This window comes from Protobothrops mucrosquamatus, unplaced genomic scaffold (assembly GCF_001527695.2).
Source record: "Protobothrops mucrosquamatus isolate PMUCROS unplaced genomic scaffold, P.Mucros_1.0 scaffold2317, whole genome shotgun sequence".
Lineage (NCBI taxonomy): Eukaryota > Metazoa > Chordata > Lepidosauria > Squamata > Viperidae > Protobothrops > Protobothrops mucrosquamatus.
In genome coordinates, this window is record NW_015388401.1 from 85,078 (window position 1) to 102,466 (window position 17,389).

At 36.4% G+C, this 17,389-nt stretch overlaps 1 protein-coding gene across 1 annotated transcript; it reads left to right on the plus strand.

Moving 5' to 3' along the window:
• The first annotated feature begins 1,641 nt into the window (after positions 1-1,641).
• On the plus strand, positions 1,642-13,769 carry LOC107295352 (phospholipid scramblase family member 5-like). The gene is made up of 7 exons (XM_015824662.1): positions 1,642-1,654; positions 4,462-4,604; positions 8,969-9,011; positions 9,511-9,731; positions 10,767-10,928; positions 12,862-13,023; positions 13,731-13,769. The coding sequence occupies exons 1-7, from the start codon at positions 1,642-1,644 to the stop codon at positions 13,767-13,769; spliced, it is 783 nt and encodes a 260-aa protein (XP_015680148.1).
• Positions 13,770-17,389: the final 3,620 nt, after the last annotated feature.

Consider the following 17,389-nt stretch of genomic DNA (forward strand, 5'->3'; position numbering starts at 1 on the left):
GTAAGGCTAAGAAAAGAAGGGACTAATCTAATTACCTGGAGTCTCAGATTAAAGGTTGGGAGGAGTCCAAATAAAAAGAAAGGGGAAGGGGAACCAGATTTTCAAGGGAAAAATACATTAGACATCTTTACAGAAAATAAACTAATAAATATGTAAAAAAACAGGACCTTTTGATTTGTTTCTACATACTGTGTTAAAGGCTTGTTGTCTCCTCTCCTATTTCTATATGCAAGGTCAGAAACTATATATACTCCAGCCTTATATGTATAGCTCATATTGTGCCAGAGGATATTCTTTTGGGGTTAGAATTATAACTGTAAAATCATGTTCCATCTATTTACACCATAGAATTAAATTTTAACTGGTATATATATGGAACCAATTCTTAAAAAGTTAAAATATTGATCAGGGCTTTCTTTTAATGGGACCTACTAATATACTTGTGTAAAAATGTCTAATTTGTCATTAATCATTAAAATACATAGACAACAAATATTGCATGGAAATGTTTTGAACTGTCTTCATATACTAATGTATGGCATAAGTGAGGTATCCATCAATCTTGAGTGGAATCTTGTACCAACAAATTCTATAAATTAAAATTACTGTATGTCCTGAATTTTTCAGTATATAAAATGAATCTCAAGCCACAGGCTATTTCTCTGAATGTATGGGGGCAAAAGGTTTAAATTGTAGTTCTGCCATGAGCCATGAAAATACAATTTAGATGTAATTATCTTGAGCAAAAACTAAAAAGATCATAAAATGAGCTTGAGCATGTATGATAACTACCAATGTTAGGTAACAATGACTTTCAACCTGCTGAGATTTGCATGACAGCTTTTTCTTCTATTGCCCTTTTTGTGGTCACTTAATAGTTGTGAATCATGGCTGTGTGAGTCAGACGTGGACACAATCACCATGGCAACTTGATTATGTGTTAGAAATATAAGCTGGCAACTCAAGGTTATTTTTTTCCTAATGCTTTTAGGATGACCACTAGTTTTATAATTTAGTCTCTAGATTCTGAATAAATATCTCCATATCTGAATTCAATTTCCATTGCAAGACAAACAGCATTGTTTCCTGGATATGATTTTCTTCTGCCAAGGAACAATCTCCCTTGATAAAAGCTGACTGACAAGAGGATAAAACCTCCATCATACATGCATGCTTTCTTCTGTTCCCATAGAAAACATTGTGACATCACCTTTCTTTAATTCATGCATCTTAATATCGATGTAGATAGCAGATAATGTAAAAGCAGAATATTGGATACGATATATGCAGGTGAAATTTAATCCCACAGCCATTAATACAATAGCTAGTTTGTTAAATACGATTGTTTATATATCCTCTTTCTTTTCATTATTCACACAGATGCAGAATTCTTTTTCTCTGTTCCAGGCATTATCTCCCCCTATTGCTCATACAGCAAAATGCAGGAATCAGTAATATAAGAACGGTGCTGTGTTTCCATGCTACTCTTTTGCAACCTGACTTGAAGTAGACAGACATTATCTGAACTTTCTGCATACTGTGTTTTTTCCATTCCCCTTGTGTCCTGTTGCAATCAGGTAACACGTGTTTCCCCCCCCCCTTTAACCCTGCTCACTTTGAAGAAGTGATCCAGGCAGCTTCATGGCTTCTCAAGGTAAGTGCTGATATATAAAGTATAAAAAGAAATAATATTCATATAGCAATATGATTAAATGGAAAGGTGAAAATCCACTTTAATTTCTGCTCTGAATAGAGGTGGAATAGAATGTATATTATATAAATATGAATCTGAATATGTTTTCATAGGTATTTAATATTGATTATGCTCCACTGCCTGCTCTAGTCTGCAGGTATGTATCTGTGCTATTTATTCAACAAGAAAACTTAGAAATGTCAGCCTTCCATTAAAAAGGTTTGCATCCTTCAAACACACTTCACCTGAGAAATCTCACATCAGCAACTCCTGATCATTCTGAAACATGCTTGAGAAAATTCCCGCTAACAAGCTTCTGAAGGACAATTGAGTGCAATCAAACTGAAGGGTAGTTCATGCCATATCTTCCCTTTAGTCTGAGACAGCTAACTTCTCATTAAAGGTGAAAATTGCAGCCTGGCTGAAAAACCTTTCAAATCTCCTCTCCCCCCCCCCCCGCTTTTTTAAAAAAAAGAATGTTACACTTTAAAAATGAAGTCAAATTTCTCTCCTACACCTTGCAGCTTGTCTCTTTAAATAGCATGTGTGAAATCTTGGTAGAGGAATTCTCTAGAAGTACTAACAAGTTCACTCTACTCTCTTCCCATCATGGAAGAATCATAGATGAAATGCTTCATTAATGCAGTCTTCAAGCCTGCATGATTTTTGTTGCTTACTCCAAGAAATCAAAATACTTTCCTCTTGGCACTTTCTAGTTTCCTCAAAAAGATACTATTTGTGAAATGGAAAGAATATGGTCAACCTTCTGAAGAAAAGAAAAATCCAAGTAGTTATTATAAAACATTCTGCAGAGTGAATATTCCAGTAATGTGCTAAAACAGAAATTGCTCTATGTCACTGGTTCTCAACCTATGGGTCGGGACCCCATTTGGGGTCGATCGACCATTTCATGGGGGTCGCCAAGCAAGGCTGTCCGCCATTTTTTTTGTCCACCATTTTTTTTGTCCGCCATTTTTTCCCCTTTTCCGGCGGGTGCCTTACCTCCCTTGGGCTGGGCCAGCTGGTGGTCGGCCTGCTCCGTCTCTGCCGCTTGCCAGCTATGCCTCGGCCAGCACAGGGGGTAGAACCACGCATGCGCGGCGCTCCCGGGCAGGGAAAGTCCTCAACTTACAACCGGTTGGGTAGTCCTCGACTTACAACTGGTTTAGTCCTTGACTTACGACCGGTTTATTCCTCGACTTACGACCGGTTGGGGTCGCGGCATTAAAAAGGTTGAGAACCACTGCTCTATGTAATATTTCAACTGTGTTACCAAAATCATTACACTCCAACTAGCTATCCCACACCAAAGGAATGTGAATTGTATACCAATTTTTAAAATTTTGATTAAATCACTTTATTTGCAGTTTAATATATTTTAAGTGATTAGAAAGAAAGATAAATAAGATCTGCAGATTGAGAAAACAGCACAAATCATGATTCAAAATGTCCTCATTTTTCCAATAATATTTCCAGTATACCTGATTATTGATTTTCTGGAGTTAATTTAAGTCTAACTGAAAGGAAAGACTCCACTTTGTTTGAAATTTTAACCAATAAAACCTCACAGTAATTCATGTAACACAGGTTTTGGCAACAGCACAACCTGGTGAGGTAACATGATGCAGAAGAACCAATGAAATATTTACAATCCAGTTATGCATATTTAAAGAGAAATTCAAAGGGATTATTTTTCCTTCCTGTGGTCTTAAGCCTTGAAGGAAAGCTGTGGCTGCAATAATAATTAAGATCTCAATATAATTATAGGATGAAGGACCTATGCACGCATTCAAATAAAGGACTGTAAATTCATCATGGTCTATAACTGCAAGAAAGATGGATTTAACTTTTCAGTCCAGAATTAAAAAGAGCATCGTGTAGGTTTCTTCAAATGAGGTGCCTGACCTCTTTTTATTTTTAATTCAGAAAAAGTTTGAATGGTAACCAGAATATGAGCTGGAAAAAGAAGGTAAAATATGAGCCCTCGGTATATAATCACGTAGATAAGAGATCAGTAGGAAGAAACAAAAACTTGGAGACTTTGCTGCTTTAGATACTTTTAGTGAGTATGTAAGATGCTGACTAGTAGATGGTGACAGATTTCTATATGTCTGCTCGATATGTGGTCCTTTAGAGAGTGGACGACAGGTCCCTTCATGTTTTATTACTGATCATGTTGATGTAACAGATGAGAGCCAGTAATGTCATGGTATGTTGACAGTGATGTAAATAGTTAGTCAACAGGGGTAGCTGGCTCAGGAATTCTGGGAATTGAAGTCCACGAGTCATAAAAGAGCCAAGGTTGACTACCCCTGTGCTAGAGCCTAGGCAGTCCTATTTACTTACAATCTTACAAATTCTCTTTCTACAGAATTTATATAAAATATGTTCATGCCATCCTTCAATAAGCCCCTGAGGGAGATGGGTGGTTAAGAAATATGAAATGTCAATGAATAAATAAACCTCTCAGAACAGTATAGGAATTATATTTCTTAGAATTTACATTTGTAGGTAGGCTTATCTTAATAATAAATATTTATATCAATATTGTGTGGATTAACTCTGAGGAAACAAATGTTGAAAATTCCTATTTTTCTGCACACTTTTGTGGCTCCAACTCTTAGTCCCTTGGCTCAAGACCCTCATAGAACAACTATATACGGTCAGGCTATGTGGTTTTTACATTCAATGGTATATATATATAATTCTTAAAATGGCAATCTATTTCATTCCTAACATAAACATTCTGTTTCATGCAAATGCTCTAGGCCCAGTTAATAAAACCACGCAAGATCTTCTTCCAGGTTCTCTGCAGATGTCTGAGCAATCAAAGCCTTCAGAAACAACCATAATCTGGAAACAAACCCAGCTTCCATCTGGTTTTCCACCTGGTTTGGAATACTTAAGACAGGTCCTGTTCCCATTCCAAATAATAACTATAAAGTTATATTAGATGCATTATGAGCTCCTGTTTAAAAATTTATTTCATCTTAACAAAAATATTTGTTATGCCTTATGAATTTTTCTGCCTATAGTACAATGCTAAAATTAATGTCCAGATTTGCTGCTATACTTATTCCTCTGATTTGTATATACAAAAATTGCTATGTTGTCTACAATAGGTGTTCCCCCCCAGTCCACAGACCGGTACCAATCCACTGCCTATTGGGAACCGGGTCATGCAAGTGCACAAAGTTCCATTTTCACATGCATGGCATTAGGTTGTGCACATGAAACAATTCCTGCCTCTTCCACTACTATAGCCACCACCTGTCTGCGGAGCCAGAAAAGTTGGTGACCACTGGTCTACAACAATAATTAGAAGAAACATATTGTTGCTGAAATATACACTTTAAATATAAGGGAGGGTTTATTTCTATTTATTCATTTGGTTGTGTGTTTATAGTCTTGTATCTGTCTGAGGCGTAGAAAGGGTGGTCCTAATACAGAAAACTTTTCTTGCTCTTCATCTTGAAAACTGCTAACTCTAACCTTTATGAATGCACTGCCAAGAGTTTTTTTAAAAATGTTTCTCTGTTTGGCTCAATTTAATGAAAATAGGTGAGGTACCTGAATCTTGTAAGTAGTGGTTTACAAGTGAGGCCAATCAATATCTGCCAGTAAACTTCCCAAAAGATTGTGTAGATCAACAATGGTGTCTGTCTTTCTATTATTTAATGACTGAAGGATTAAAACCTATAAGAATTGAAAACCTGTCCAGGTGAAACTTTTACAGTGTAATCATCATAGCTCTTCCAGCTTACTGGCACTTCCATTTCCAAAACCCTTACAATCATTAGGTTAAAATCCAATCAAAAAAGTTTCTGATTTAGTCTTTTTTTCCCCCTGATCTGTGCTGATGTTCACATTAGTGCAAATGTCTCATGTTTTTATTTTTGCAATATAAATGAATGGACTTAAAAGCTCCATGGTTACCATGGCAACAAGCCTGCTTTTCAATACCTCCATAAATTGTAGCAAGATGGCTGCATGCTAATAAATGGGGATGTGAGGAAAAATTGAGAGAGATCAGAAATGGTTAAATTGCAAAGAACACTTATTTTACATGTCAGTAGAAATGATAGACGAGGGGTTATATACATGATCCAACAGATTGGAAAACATATTGGCTGGGGAATTCTGGAAGTTGAAGTCTACAACACTTAATGTTGCCAGGTTTGAAAGCCATTGATTTAAACAATATGTACAGTAAGCATTTCACTAGTGGACTAACATGAATGTCTGGAAGTGCCTGTTTCTTTCATGAATTTTGCAGATGGCCTATAAAATATGATCTGCAAATAAGCCCCTATATTCCACTGCTGCTTTTGACTTTACTGCAAAAGTTCAGTAATGAGGAAAAAGAGTGGAACAGGAATAATATTTTTCAGAATTTTTTTCATGGCAGCATCTGGCTAAGGTTGGATGGGAAACTACTAGGGATCCCCAAAGCTGTGCTAGACTGGAAAGTCAATAAAACGTCATGGAAGAAGGCAATAGCAAACAATTTTTCCCATTGCTGCCAAGAAAATTGCATGGATAGTCATGTAGTTCTTAGGGAACAAGTTTGATTCAAGGGTCCTTTTATTGTTTTCTGTATCTTTCAAATTGCAGAGATGTTTTATGTTCTCCAAAATATTTTCCCTTCCCTCAGGTCTTCTTCAAGCAAGGCAAATGCTCACTGAATATAGCAACATTTCTTCTTTAATAAATATTGGGGATCTGCCTGTAATTCTGCAGTCCCAGAAAATTCAATTATTAAAATTGAATTATTAAAATTTTGGAAACAAAAGAGACTAACATAGTGTGAAATCCTTCCCTTCTCCTTATAAAGAAATAAAATGTGACAATAAGAATGAAGGCTAATTAACTTGCTACTTAATTTTGTGCATGTGTGTATCTGTGTATCAGAGTTGACTCCCCTGCTGTTTTCCTGCAAGGTTTTTCAAAAGTGGTTTGCCACTGCCTTCTTCCTAGGCCTGAGATTGAGTGATTGGCTCAAAGTTACCTAGTCAGCTGTCATGCCTAAGACAGAATTAGAATTCATAGTTCCCCCCAGTTTCTAGCCTGGTGCCTTAATCACTATACCACTATGATTTATGTGCTTCTAGTTTAACAAATTGAATAAAGTCAACCAATGTGAATTTGTAAACATTCTTTTATGACATATCATGATCTGTGAATCCAGTCAGTTATGGATTTTTGAAGAAGCCATAGTGTAATTTAAAAGCCAATACATCAAGAGAAAAAAATGTCTAGCCATTGAGATTATAATTCAAGTGGTAGTTTTCTAGTCTGGAAAAAAAATTAGGAACAAATGTCAATGTTGTCAAACAAATCAAGCAATTTTTGGTAGCTAATTTATTAAGGTGATTAAAGAAAACTAAAACAACACCCAATGGGTATAAACAACAGGTCAAGAAGAAAATACATCAAAATGTATGTAACAATTGTCAAAAGAAATGGTCCAGTATTAGTTCACTGATTGGACTAATGTTCTTGTAAATAGTGAAGGGAATCTTGCAAGACTGAAGTTTGCCAATGCCAGTTGTTGATTTTGGAGATCTTTTTTCTGATGAAGCAACATAACTATATGTTATTTCTTATTGCAAAGTTCATAATAGAGGAGCAAAGATTTAAGGAACTTTCTTTATGATTTTGTTATGATCTAGTTTCTTCTGCAACAAAATGTGATCTAACCCATCTAATATTCTGCTCCCGGCTCAGATTACAGAATGAAAGAAGCTGGTTTTGAAGTTTTCTACAAAGCACAACTTTTGATTTACTGCTGGACCTAACTGGTGAAATCAGATTCAAATTATGAAACCTTAGAATGTCTGTCACACCATCACTGCAGTTTGATTTAAGGCTCTGTGCCTAGCGCTATCAAATTTGATCAAACACTTTCAAATGCTCCATGAAAAATGTTGCTAGAAATCCTGTTCAGTAATAACGGCATAGCAGATTCCAAAACCCTCTATCATTAAATAATGAGGGTTGGACTTGGATTTTTCCATATCTTGAAAGAAGGGATAAACTTGTTCGATGCCAAAAGTGTTTGTGACACTGACAGTGTTGTGAGAGGTGTCTCTCTTCTGTCTGATTAAGTTTCTGGGTCTGAATAATAAGTTCCTCCCTTCTCCCACTGAATATCACATCCCTGTAAAAAATGTGTTACTTGTGAACGATCACCTATTTCAGAGGTCCACGAGTCATTTCAGTAACTTAAATTTTTGTGTGATGCAATATTGTTCTAGCTTTCCAATTTAAATGGAAGACAATTAATGTGTAAATTATCAGTGCAGTATATTCTTAGTTTTTCTCCAAGAAGGTTTTCTTGGTGTAATATTGTTTCCACTGGGAATTATCAGAAGCATAATAAACAGACCTAGCTCTGCTGTTATTTTTTTCATCCAGCTGATCTTTATTAGAGCCTTCATCAGAATAGCTAGGGACTCAAGAGTCATGCTCACTACCACCAGCTAGTAGTAATGCGGCAATAGAAGGACATTATAGTTTTTCACCCTACTTAATTTTAGGTGTTCCATTCTAGGTTTTCCTCACATCTTACATGAGCCAAATTCTTACAGAAACAATGCTGTAAACATTTCCAACATATTTTTTAAATAAATTCTCTGAATCTCCCTATGCAGATTTGGCTTACTTTTATATCAAGTAGTCCACATTATTGAATTTCTATTATACTGTACATTTGATTTATTAATGAAGGCTGCTGGAATTGGGTATGTCTAGTTTAATGAAGAGAAGGACAAGGGGGGACATGATAGCAATGTTCCAATATCTCACGGGCTGCCACAAAGAAGAGGAAGTCAAGCTATTTTCCAAAGCACCTGAAGGCAGGACAAGAAGCAATGGATGGAAACTAATCAAGGAGAAAAGCAACCGAGAACTAAGGAGAAACTTCCTGACAGTTAGAACAATTAACCAGTGGAACAACCTGTCTCCAGAAGTGGTGAATGCTCCAACACTGGAAGTTTTTAAGAAGAGAACTGGACAGGCATTTGTCTGAAATAGTATAGGGTTTCCTGCCTGAGCAGGGGTTGACTGATGATGATTATTATAGTTGACTATTATTATTATTATTATTATTATTATTATTATTATTATTATTATTATTATTATTATTATTATTGTTGTTGTTGTTGTTGTTGTTGTTGTTGTTGTTGTTGTTGTTGTTATAGTTGATAAGCATGAATTTCTTTAACCGTTCTCAGATTTTCACTGTTCTCAAGCTATCTCTTCAATTTTGAACAGTTGGATCAGATCATTATTCACCAGCAAGTGGAACTTCTTCAAGGTATTTAAAATATGAATTCTTGCACCAAATAGAAGATAGCCAAATTTGTCTGTTTCTAGTTTATATAACTTTTGCATTTGTTAAGTTTTAAGCAAGTGATTGATTTTGTCACATTGTTTGCTTACAGAACTAGCTATATGCTTTTCTCTCACTAAAACCAAGTCATCTTGAAAAAATGTAATATGCTGGTGCATTCCTTGAATGAAACAGTTCATGTAAATCTCAAGGAGTTGTACCCCATGTGATATTTAGCGGTATAACATATTAGGCTACAGAGTTCCATCTGATGTTAATATAATCCTTGTGCTGCAGTCTGTTATATAAGGAACATCAACTACGGCACACAACAGGAATGGTATTCGTGCCAATGGAATGCATCCAGAGCTAATAACATAACCTCATTGTATGTAGACTATTTGGTAGTTGAGACATTTTAGATTTGGTTCAGCTCTAAATGTAAATATAGCATTGTTCAAAATGTCTATCCCTTTGACTACAGTTATACTCGGAACTGAAACCTGCAGTAAATATGAGATAAAAAATCACATGGGGCAAAGAGTTTATTTTGCTGTGGAAGAAAACGGCTTCTTTGATCGGAATTTCTGTGCACCATTACGGTCTTTCACCATAAGAATCACAGACAATACTGGTCAAGAGGTGATCACTGTGAACAGACCATTAAGATGTAGTAGCTGCTGGTTTCCATGCTATCTTCAACAGGTTTGTAGTGTTTAAGAATAGTTTAATTATAGAGTAACTGGATTAATTTGAATTTATAACATACTTCGATGAGAAAATGGTTTTGAATTTGGAAGTACATTCTATTGAAAACTTAATTCAAAACAATTCAGTTCAACCCAGTAAGATTTTTAGAGGGCTGGGATAAAAAACAAAACAAAACTCATAAATGTCTTGCAAGCCTTCCTATCTCTAGAGATATTCTTTCCCAGTTTTATTTCTTCCATAATTTCTGTGCCCAGCAGTCCACATGTGAGTCTATCCCACTAAGGAGTGATGTGATGATAATTACAATCAGCAATAATAATAGCATTTATATAGCATCAACTTTATAGAATAAAACCATATTCCCTTGCCCAGCATCCCTGTCTTGAAAGAACTTACGATATAAGGAGAGCAGCTGAAAATATAACTATATATGTAGATGTGTGGGTGAATATACATTGACTAATGAGCTTGTAATGTAATAAGAAAATTCCAGATATTTCATATTAATGGAATGAACACGTATTCTTTGATTAATTATAAATTATAAATAGATTATACCTTAAAATAAGAGAACTTTTATGGCAAAGGGCCCCACTTTGTCCTGGAGTTTCTTCTTCCAGAAACTGAGAAGAGATAGAACAAAGGTGGTTGGAACTAGGAAAAATAATGTAATTAACCTAAATTACATCAATTAGCAAAGTTCTTAATTAGTACAATATGTATGTTTATTGAATTTTATCTTCAGTCATACATTATTGTATTTTAATTGTGATATTAATTTCTTCAGTTCTAACTATAGTTTTATGTTTTCATTGTAAAACCTCAGGAGATTTGCTAATTGTTAAGATAATAAGCTTAATAAGCAGCCAAACATAATTACTCAGCCCCAAACTTTAGAAGCTGAATGCAAAGCTTGGTGGGAATGCCCATTTTATACCTGTACCATTTAAAGAACAAAACAAATGAAAAATGAATGTATGCATCAGGTGTGTCCATATGCTGTTAATCGTATTTTTGATTGCCTACTAGTTAGAAGTTCAGTCACCTCCTGGAACCACAATTGGCTACATTGTGCAGAAATGGGACCCCTTGCTACCAATATTTACAATCAGGAATGGGAATAATGAAGATGTGTTGAAGATCACAGGTCCTTACATCACATGCGGTTGCTTTGGAGATGTTGATTTTGAGGTCTTTTGGCAACATTACTTAAGTTTTTAGTAATAAGAATCTGCATCAGAAATATCAGGCAGAAGTTTGAGGGAGTGAAATGAATTAGCCTTTTGTTATCTGGAATGTTCATGTATGGCCAAACTGACAGGAAATTGAAGGAGTTGCGGTATCTACATCCTCTGGAGTATGTTGGTTTCAGAAAAATCCTGATTTGCAGTCCATAAATATATTTCAATTAATAATTCTATGCAAGTCACTCTTATATTCCTTGTCTTCTTCTAGCTCTCCTAGCTCCTAGAAGATAGTTATATGTATGAAAGCCTGTAAAGGCAATATCCATTCTCCACAGAATGTGATTTATACCAATATATTATCAACAATAGTTCCATTATTTACAGAGCAGCTGAGAGATATGATATACTACTTTTGAAAAAGTGAATAAAGGGAAGTTAGTCTCTCTGTCTCTCTCTCTCTCTCTCTCTCTCTCTCTCACACACACACACACACACACACACAGAGAGAGAGAGAGAGAGAGAGAGAGACAGAGACAGAGACAGAGACAGAGACAGAGACAGAGACAGAGACAGAGACGCACACATACACACATACACACATACTCACACACTAATATAATATTAGAGTGTGGGGGTCCTACACTAACACTGCCAATATACAGAATAGAAGAGTGAAAGTACCTATTCAGTGAATGTAAAATCAATGATTGCAACTAACCTTTACAAGACAGCCATTGGCATAAATGTTTTATATAATTCCAAATTCAGAAAAATTTGGTCCATCAGTGGTTTTCTTAATGCAATTGCTATATAGCATATCAATGTTGCTAATGGGATAGAAAGAGAGAGTCTTTGAATATTATTTGCAGAAGTGCCATAGTTGAAAAAGGCTTTTCTCAGAAAATGGCATTCTTAGGCACACCAGGTATCCATCACTTGAAATATTCTTGCCCTCACTTGTCCATCACTTAAAAGAGGGGTGATAGCTGAGTTCACACTTAATGGTTTTAAGCAGCAAGAACTACAGGGACTAGGATGATGAGGAAAAGTGGGTCCATGCTATGCATTTATTTATTGATAACCCAAATCAACAAAAGTGACTCTGGATACTAGAAAAGTCAATTACAAATACAAAAGGCACATAATGCTTTAAACACCAGCTAAAGACAGAAAATGTCAACTAGACTGAAATATACTGCAATACAATGTTCAAGACTCCAGTCACCTGGACCTAAAGGCTTGGAGAAAGAATCAAGTCTTCAGGCCTGCAGGGTCAGAGGCAACCCTACATAATGTATGTGTAAGCAGGACCATGATTTTTTTCGTTTTCCTGGGATTTGAGATATTTGTTTTGTTTTTCATTTTAAATTAAGTTACTTCTGTTTGAGGCATATACATTATTTCTGGACTGTTTCCAAATGACAAGGAAATAAACTTTGGTAACACAATCCAAAAGGTTCCAGAGAACACAGACAATATGTTGGGATGGGCAATCTGTGTTCCCAGGATGGAAATAATTATTTTATTTCCAGCCTGGGAACACAGATTGCCCATCCCAACATTTATTTATTTATTTTAAATAGTTGCCCTCCCATCTGATGTACCATAATCCAGGATGGCTCACAAGCAACAATGCTGCTAATATCAAATCACAAAACCATAGGGAAAACTCTTAGTTCCACAAGGACAACACTCCTCATCTGCTCTGAATTCCACTTTATTGACCTTCAGCTTCACTTATGCTAACACTTAGCATGCTAAGAATATCCTTGGCCAAATGGAGAGAAAATCCTCAGTAAATATCACTTTATTACTTTGTTAACCAACAATGTGTTAGAAGAACTCATCACAGTTAGAGAAATTATGTTACAAAATGTTTTAGGAATACACAGGTAAAGTTTTCCAAATAATTTCTATGCTGTTTTGCTTCCCGGCAGGTAAAAACTGTAAATGATATGTCAACTATTGGCAAAATTTCTAAGTATTGGTCTGGATTCGTCAATAACATATTTACTAATACGGCCAACTTTGGCATTCAGATTCCTGTGGACCTTGATGTAAAAATCAAAGCTGTGATGATCGGTGCTTGTTTTCTCCTAGTAAGTATGTTTACCCTTCTTTCACAAAGTCAAGTCTTCTCTTTTGATTACTTTATAATATTTTGATGCGTTCCCCAAATATGCTACATATCACTTAATAGCTTTTAAAGGTATATCTAGATAATCATGTGTGCTACTACCAAGGCTTGTGAACGCTCTGCTAAATACAATAGACTTATATTGGAATGTATATCCCTTTGTTCCTATTTTGGAATTATTGTTCTGTGTCCTATCAAAGTCAATGGGTGGGCAAGCAGATTAATTATGGGAGCTGTAGCCCTAATATATCAGATGTGTAATATTGATAGAAATGTATTACATGGCATTTTTAAAACCCTGCCGGAAAATCTTATCAGCAAGGAAGGCTGTCTGGACAAGTTATGTTCTACCTCTGCTTTCCTTTCTGCAATCCAAGAGCTGTGATATAACTTTTTAAAGAAGACTACATACCAACTAGTTGTTATTCCCCTTACTTTATTCATACAAGACGAGAAATAATATCCTCCTGATACTTAAGGCTCTCCAATTTCTTCTAGCACAAAATTGTCTTTGCCCACAGGCACCACACAGAAGAACAGCTGTCTAATAAAAATAATAATAAGCACAATAAAAGTCTTTGGTGTAATGAAACCTTACAAGTCAGCTTTTTGATATTAATTGTTGCCATTTTGTATCTTGCTCATCATTCACAGTTTATTTATTTGTAGGACTTAATGTTCTTTGAGAATTCCTTGGATGGGTTGTAACAAGCAAGATGATAGGAATAATAAAATATGCAAACGACATTTCAGTAAGTAAGAATGAAACATAAATTGGTTGCTTTGGCTTTGAAGACTTATACATAAGACACTTCCTAATTCTTTTTCATTTTCTTCCAGCGGTCCCTTGAGCACTGGATATTACTTTTGAACTGTACAATCTGATATTTTTTTTTTGTAAGGGGAGGGGGCAATAATCATGATTATTAAACTCTACCTGTAAATAATTGTTTTCTTCTTTTAATTGTGGGGTGGTTGTTAACTGTTTTATTGTGAGTGTGTGCAACATTGCTTTGGAGCGGCTGCCATTCTCTTTGGGTTCCTTTGATGTTATTGCATTAGAAAGCATGAAAGATTAGAACTCAGACGAGCTGCCCCACTGATGAAAAGCTTTGATTCACAACCCCTTTGAAGTTTTGCAAGTGTTGGCCCAAGCTATTAGCAAAAGAGGGAGCGAGAGTTTTATTTCCTTATACCCCAAGAAGCTTTCAGATTTAGAGTTCAATTAACAGTAACTAACAGAGACATCATCTACTGGGAAAGTTTAAGACAGCGATCTCTTGGGACAATGGTGGATGATGGGATAAATTGCTCAAATTTAAGAGATGCATAAACAAGACAGTATATTTTTAAAGATCCACACTGACAAGCTTGGATGCACCTCCCCCCCCCGCAATATATGAAGGAGCATAACGCATGAAATGCAATAATTCAAAAGCACAGGGTGGCAAGGATGTTTGGTTAACAGCTGTGACTCTGAAATTTATTTCTTATTTATTTATCAAATTTCTATTCTACCCATCATGCTTGCATGCCTCTGGGTGTTTTACAGATAAATATATGCTTCCATTGCCATAGTTATTCTATCTGCACATAGGAACAGCCATGCAGGACAAGCTCAGGCTTATCTTCTTCCAATATTTTGTTGATCACTGCAATGATCTGTGGGAATACCCTTTGGAGACAGGAGGAGGAAAAGCCAGGGCAACAGTTAGATAAGATACATTTCAGTCCACAGAAGGAATGGAGTATGGAAAGCATCTTAGAGGGAGCCTTCCTAGTTCCCTGGAAAGTAAAGGCGGTGGGGGGGAGAGATATGCTTTAACATTAGCATGATTCTATTACTGTAACCTTACAATAAAGGTAGTATTGCTACTCGTGGTATTGGTTTCTTGTCTCAATTACCCTGAAGGACTGACACTCACAAAAGTCAACCAGATGCCTCCCACATACTTGCAGGCCAAAGATGAGGCTCCCGCTATTGTTTCCCTCTCGTAATTACAAGAAAAGTCATTCTGCAGCTAACTGTAAAGTAACAGTGAGTCTCCAGGAGCAAGGGTCTTTGCTATACCTGTCCTCCAAGAATTCCCCATCCACATCAATGTCCATAATCAATGTCTTGTGGTAATGATTTCACCAGGTAATGCTATGTATGACTGTTGAGAATACAGAGGATGACTTTGACGGTGAGAAAGAAGATAAGGGGATAAACATTGAAAAGTCTCAAACATCTCCTGAATTCACATAAATAAAAGAGAGCAGGAGAAGCACACTCAGACTTGCAATATTATTACAGCCAATATTAATAAAAGTAGTTTTAATCATAAATAGTATTTGTTTCTTGGCTTGATCTATCTTGTAAGGCTGGCAATAAGGAACTGAATAAGAGTTGGAAGGGATCTTGGAGGTCTTCCAGCCCAACCCCTGCTCAAGCAGGAGACCCTGTACTATTCTGGTCAAACAGTTGTCTAGTCTCTTCTCTAAAACCTCCAGTGATGGAGCACCCACAACTTCTGAAGGCAAGCCATTCCACTGGTTAATTGTTGTCACTGTTAGGAAGTGTCTCCTTAATTCCAGGTTGCTTCTCTCCTTGATTAGTTTCCATCCATTGTTTCTTAACTTGACTTCAGGTACTTAGGAAAATAGGTTGAACCCTCTTCTTTGTGGCAGCCCCTCAGATTTTGAAGCACTGCTGTCATGTCACCCCTATCCTTTTCACTAGACTAGACAAACCCAATTCCATTCTTTATATGTTTTAGCCTCCAGCCCTCCAATCATCTAGGCTGCTCTTTTATGCACTCTTTCCAGAGTCTCTACATCTTTTTTATAATACAGTGACCCAAACTAGATACAGTATTCTAAGTGTGATCTTACTAAGGTTGTATAAAGTGATACTAATACTTCGTGTGATCTTATTTCTAGCCTTCTATTAATGCAACATAGGATTGTGTTGGATTTTTGGCTGTTGCCACACACTGCTGGCTCATATTTAAGTGATTGTACATTATGACTCCAAGTTCTCTCTCACAGTTACTGCTATTGAGCCACGTTTGACCTAATCTGTACCTGTACATTTGATTTTTCTTGCCTAAGTGTAAATCCTTACTTTTCTCTACGTTGAATTTCATTTTGTTAGATAGGACCTGGTGTTGAAGTCTGTTGAGATCCATCTGAATCTTGAGCCTTCTTTTAAATCTCCTTCTTACATGTTATTTATGGTGAGATAAGAACTTCCTCTATTAGCTGGCCATTGGGATATTGATGCTTTGCAATGTAATGAAACAATTCAAGGATCTGACACATATTAGCAATTACCAGACAATGTCTTTACTTGCCTACTTTACTCCTTTCTAATTCAATTATTTTTTTATTTTACCTTTTCCAATCCATTCATAAAGATATATAAACATTTGGGCAAGAGTGAATGAATTCTTGCTCACTCACTGATTCCAGGTAGGTAATGCTGATTCAGTGCCCAAAGGCTATGTGGATCTGGATAAGGAAGAACTAAATCTGTCTCAAGTATGGCAAGTTGGAATGGCTTTGCATTTTGAACGCTCAGTCTGGTGAAGTGTATCTTTGACTCTAGATAGGGTACCACATTTCCAACAGATCTGTTGCACAATGTGGGTGTCCTCACAGCTCCTATTTGAGGAACAAGTGGCTAGGGGGACTTTATAAAGATTCATCTTGTGCATCAAATGTTGGAAGGCTTTGCTCATGGTCATATATGCCTTGATTTTTTTGGTCATTCCCCACTGGACTACTTCTATGCACTCTACACTCTACCCTCCACCCAGGTTATACCATCTATTCTGCAAACTGCACTGCCTCCCACATTTATTTCACAATTTAATTCAAGGTGCTGATTATTACCTTTTAAGTCCTATTGGAACAAGACCTGATAATCTTCAGGACCATCTCTCCCTGTGGGTGTCTGCCCATCCCACCAAATCAGGTACAATAGGCATGTTCAAGGTCCCTTGCCTTAAAGGTTGTCATCTCTTGGTACCCGGGAGATGTGCCTTTTCCATAACATCCCCCTGCCCTGCAGAATACCCTTCCTCTTGAGATCCAGTAGATCCCTACTATTTAAATCTTTCAGAAGGCCTAATACCTTCCCTTCAGGTATTTTAATAGAGTTTGCACAGAGCTCGGAAGTGATGGTTTTGGCTTCATTGTAGTGCCAGTTATTTTTAATTGCTTTTATGGAGTTTTGGTTTTGCACCCCTGCTGTGAGCTGCTCAGAAATGTTTCTCTTAAGATGGGTGTTCTTATAAGTCTTATAAATGAATTAATTAATATCTTGAAAAACAATATCTTTCCTA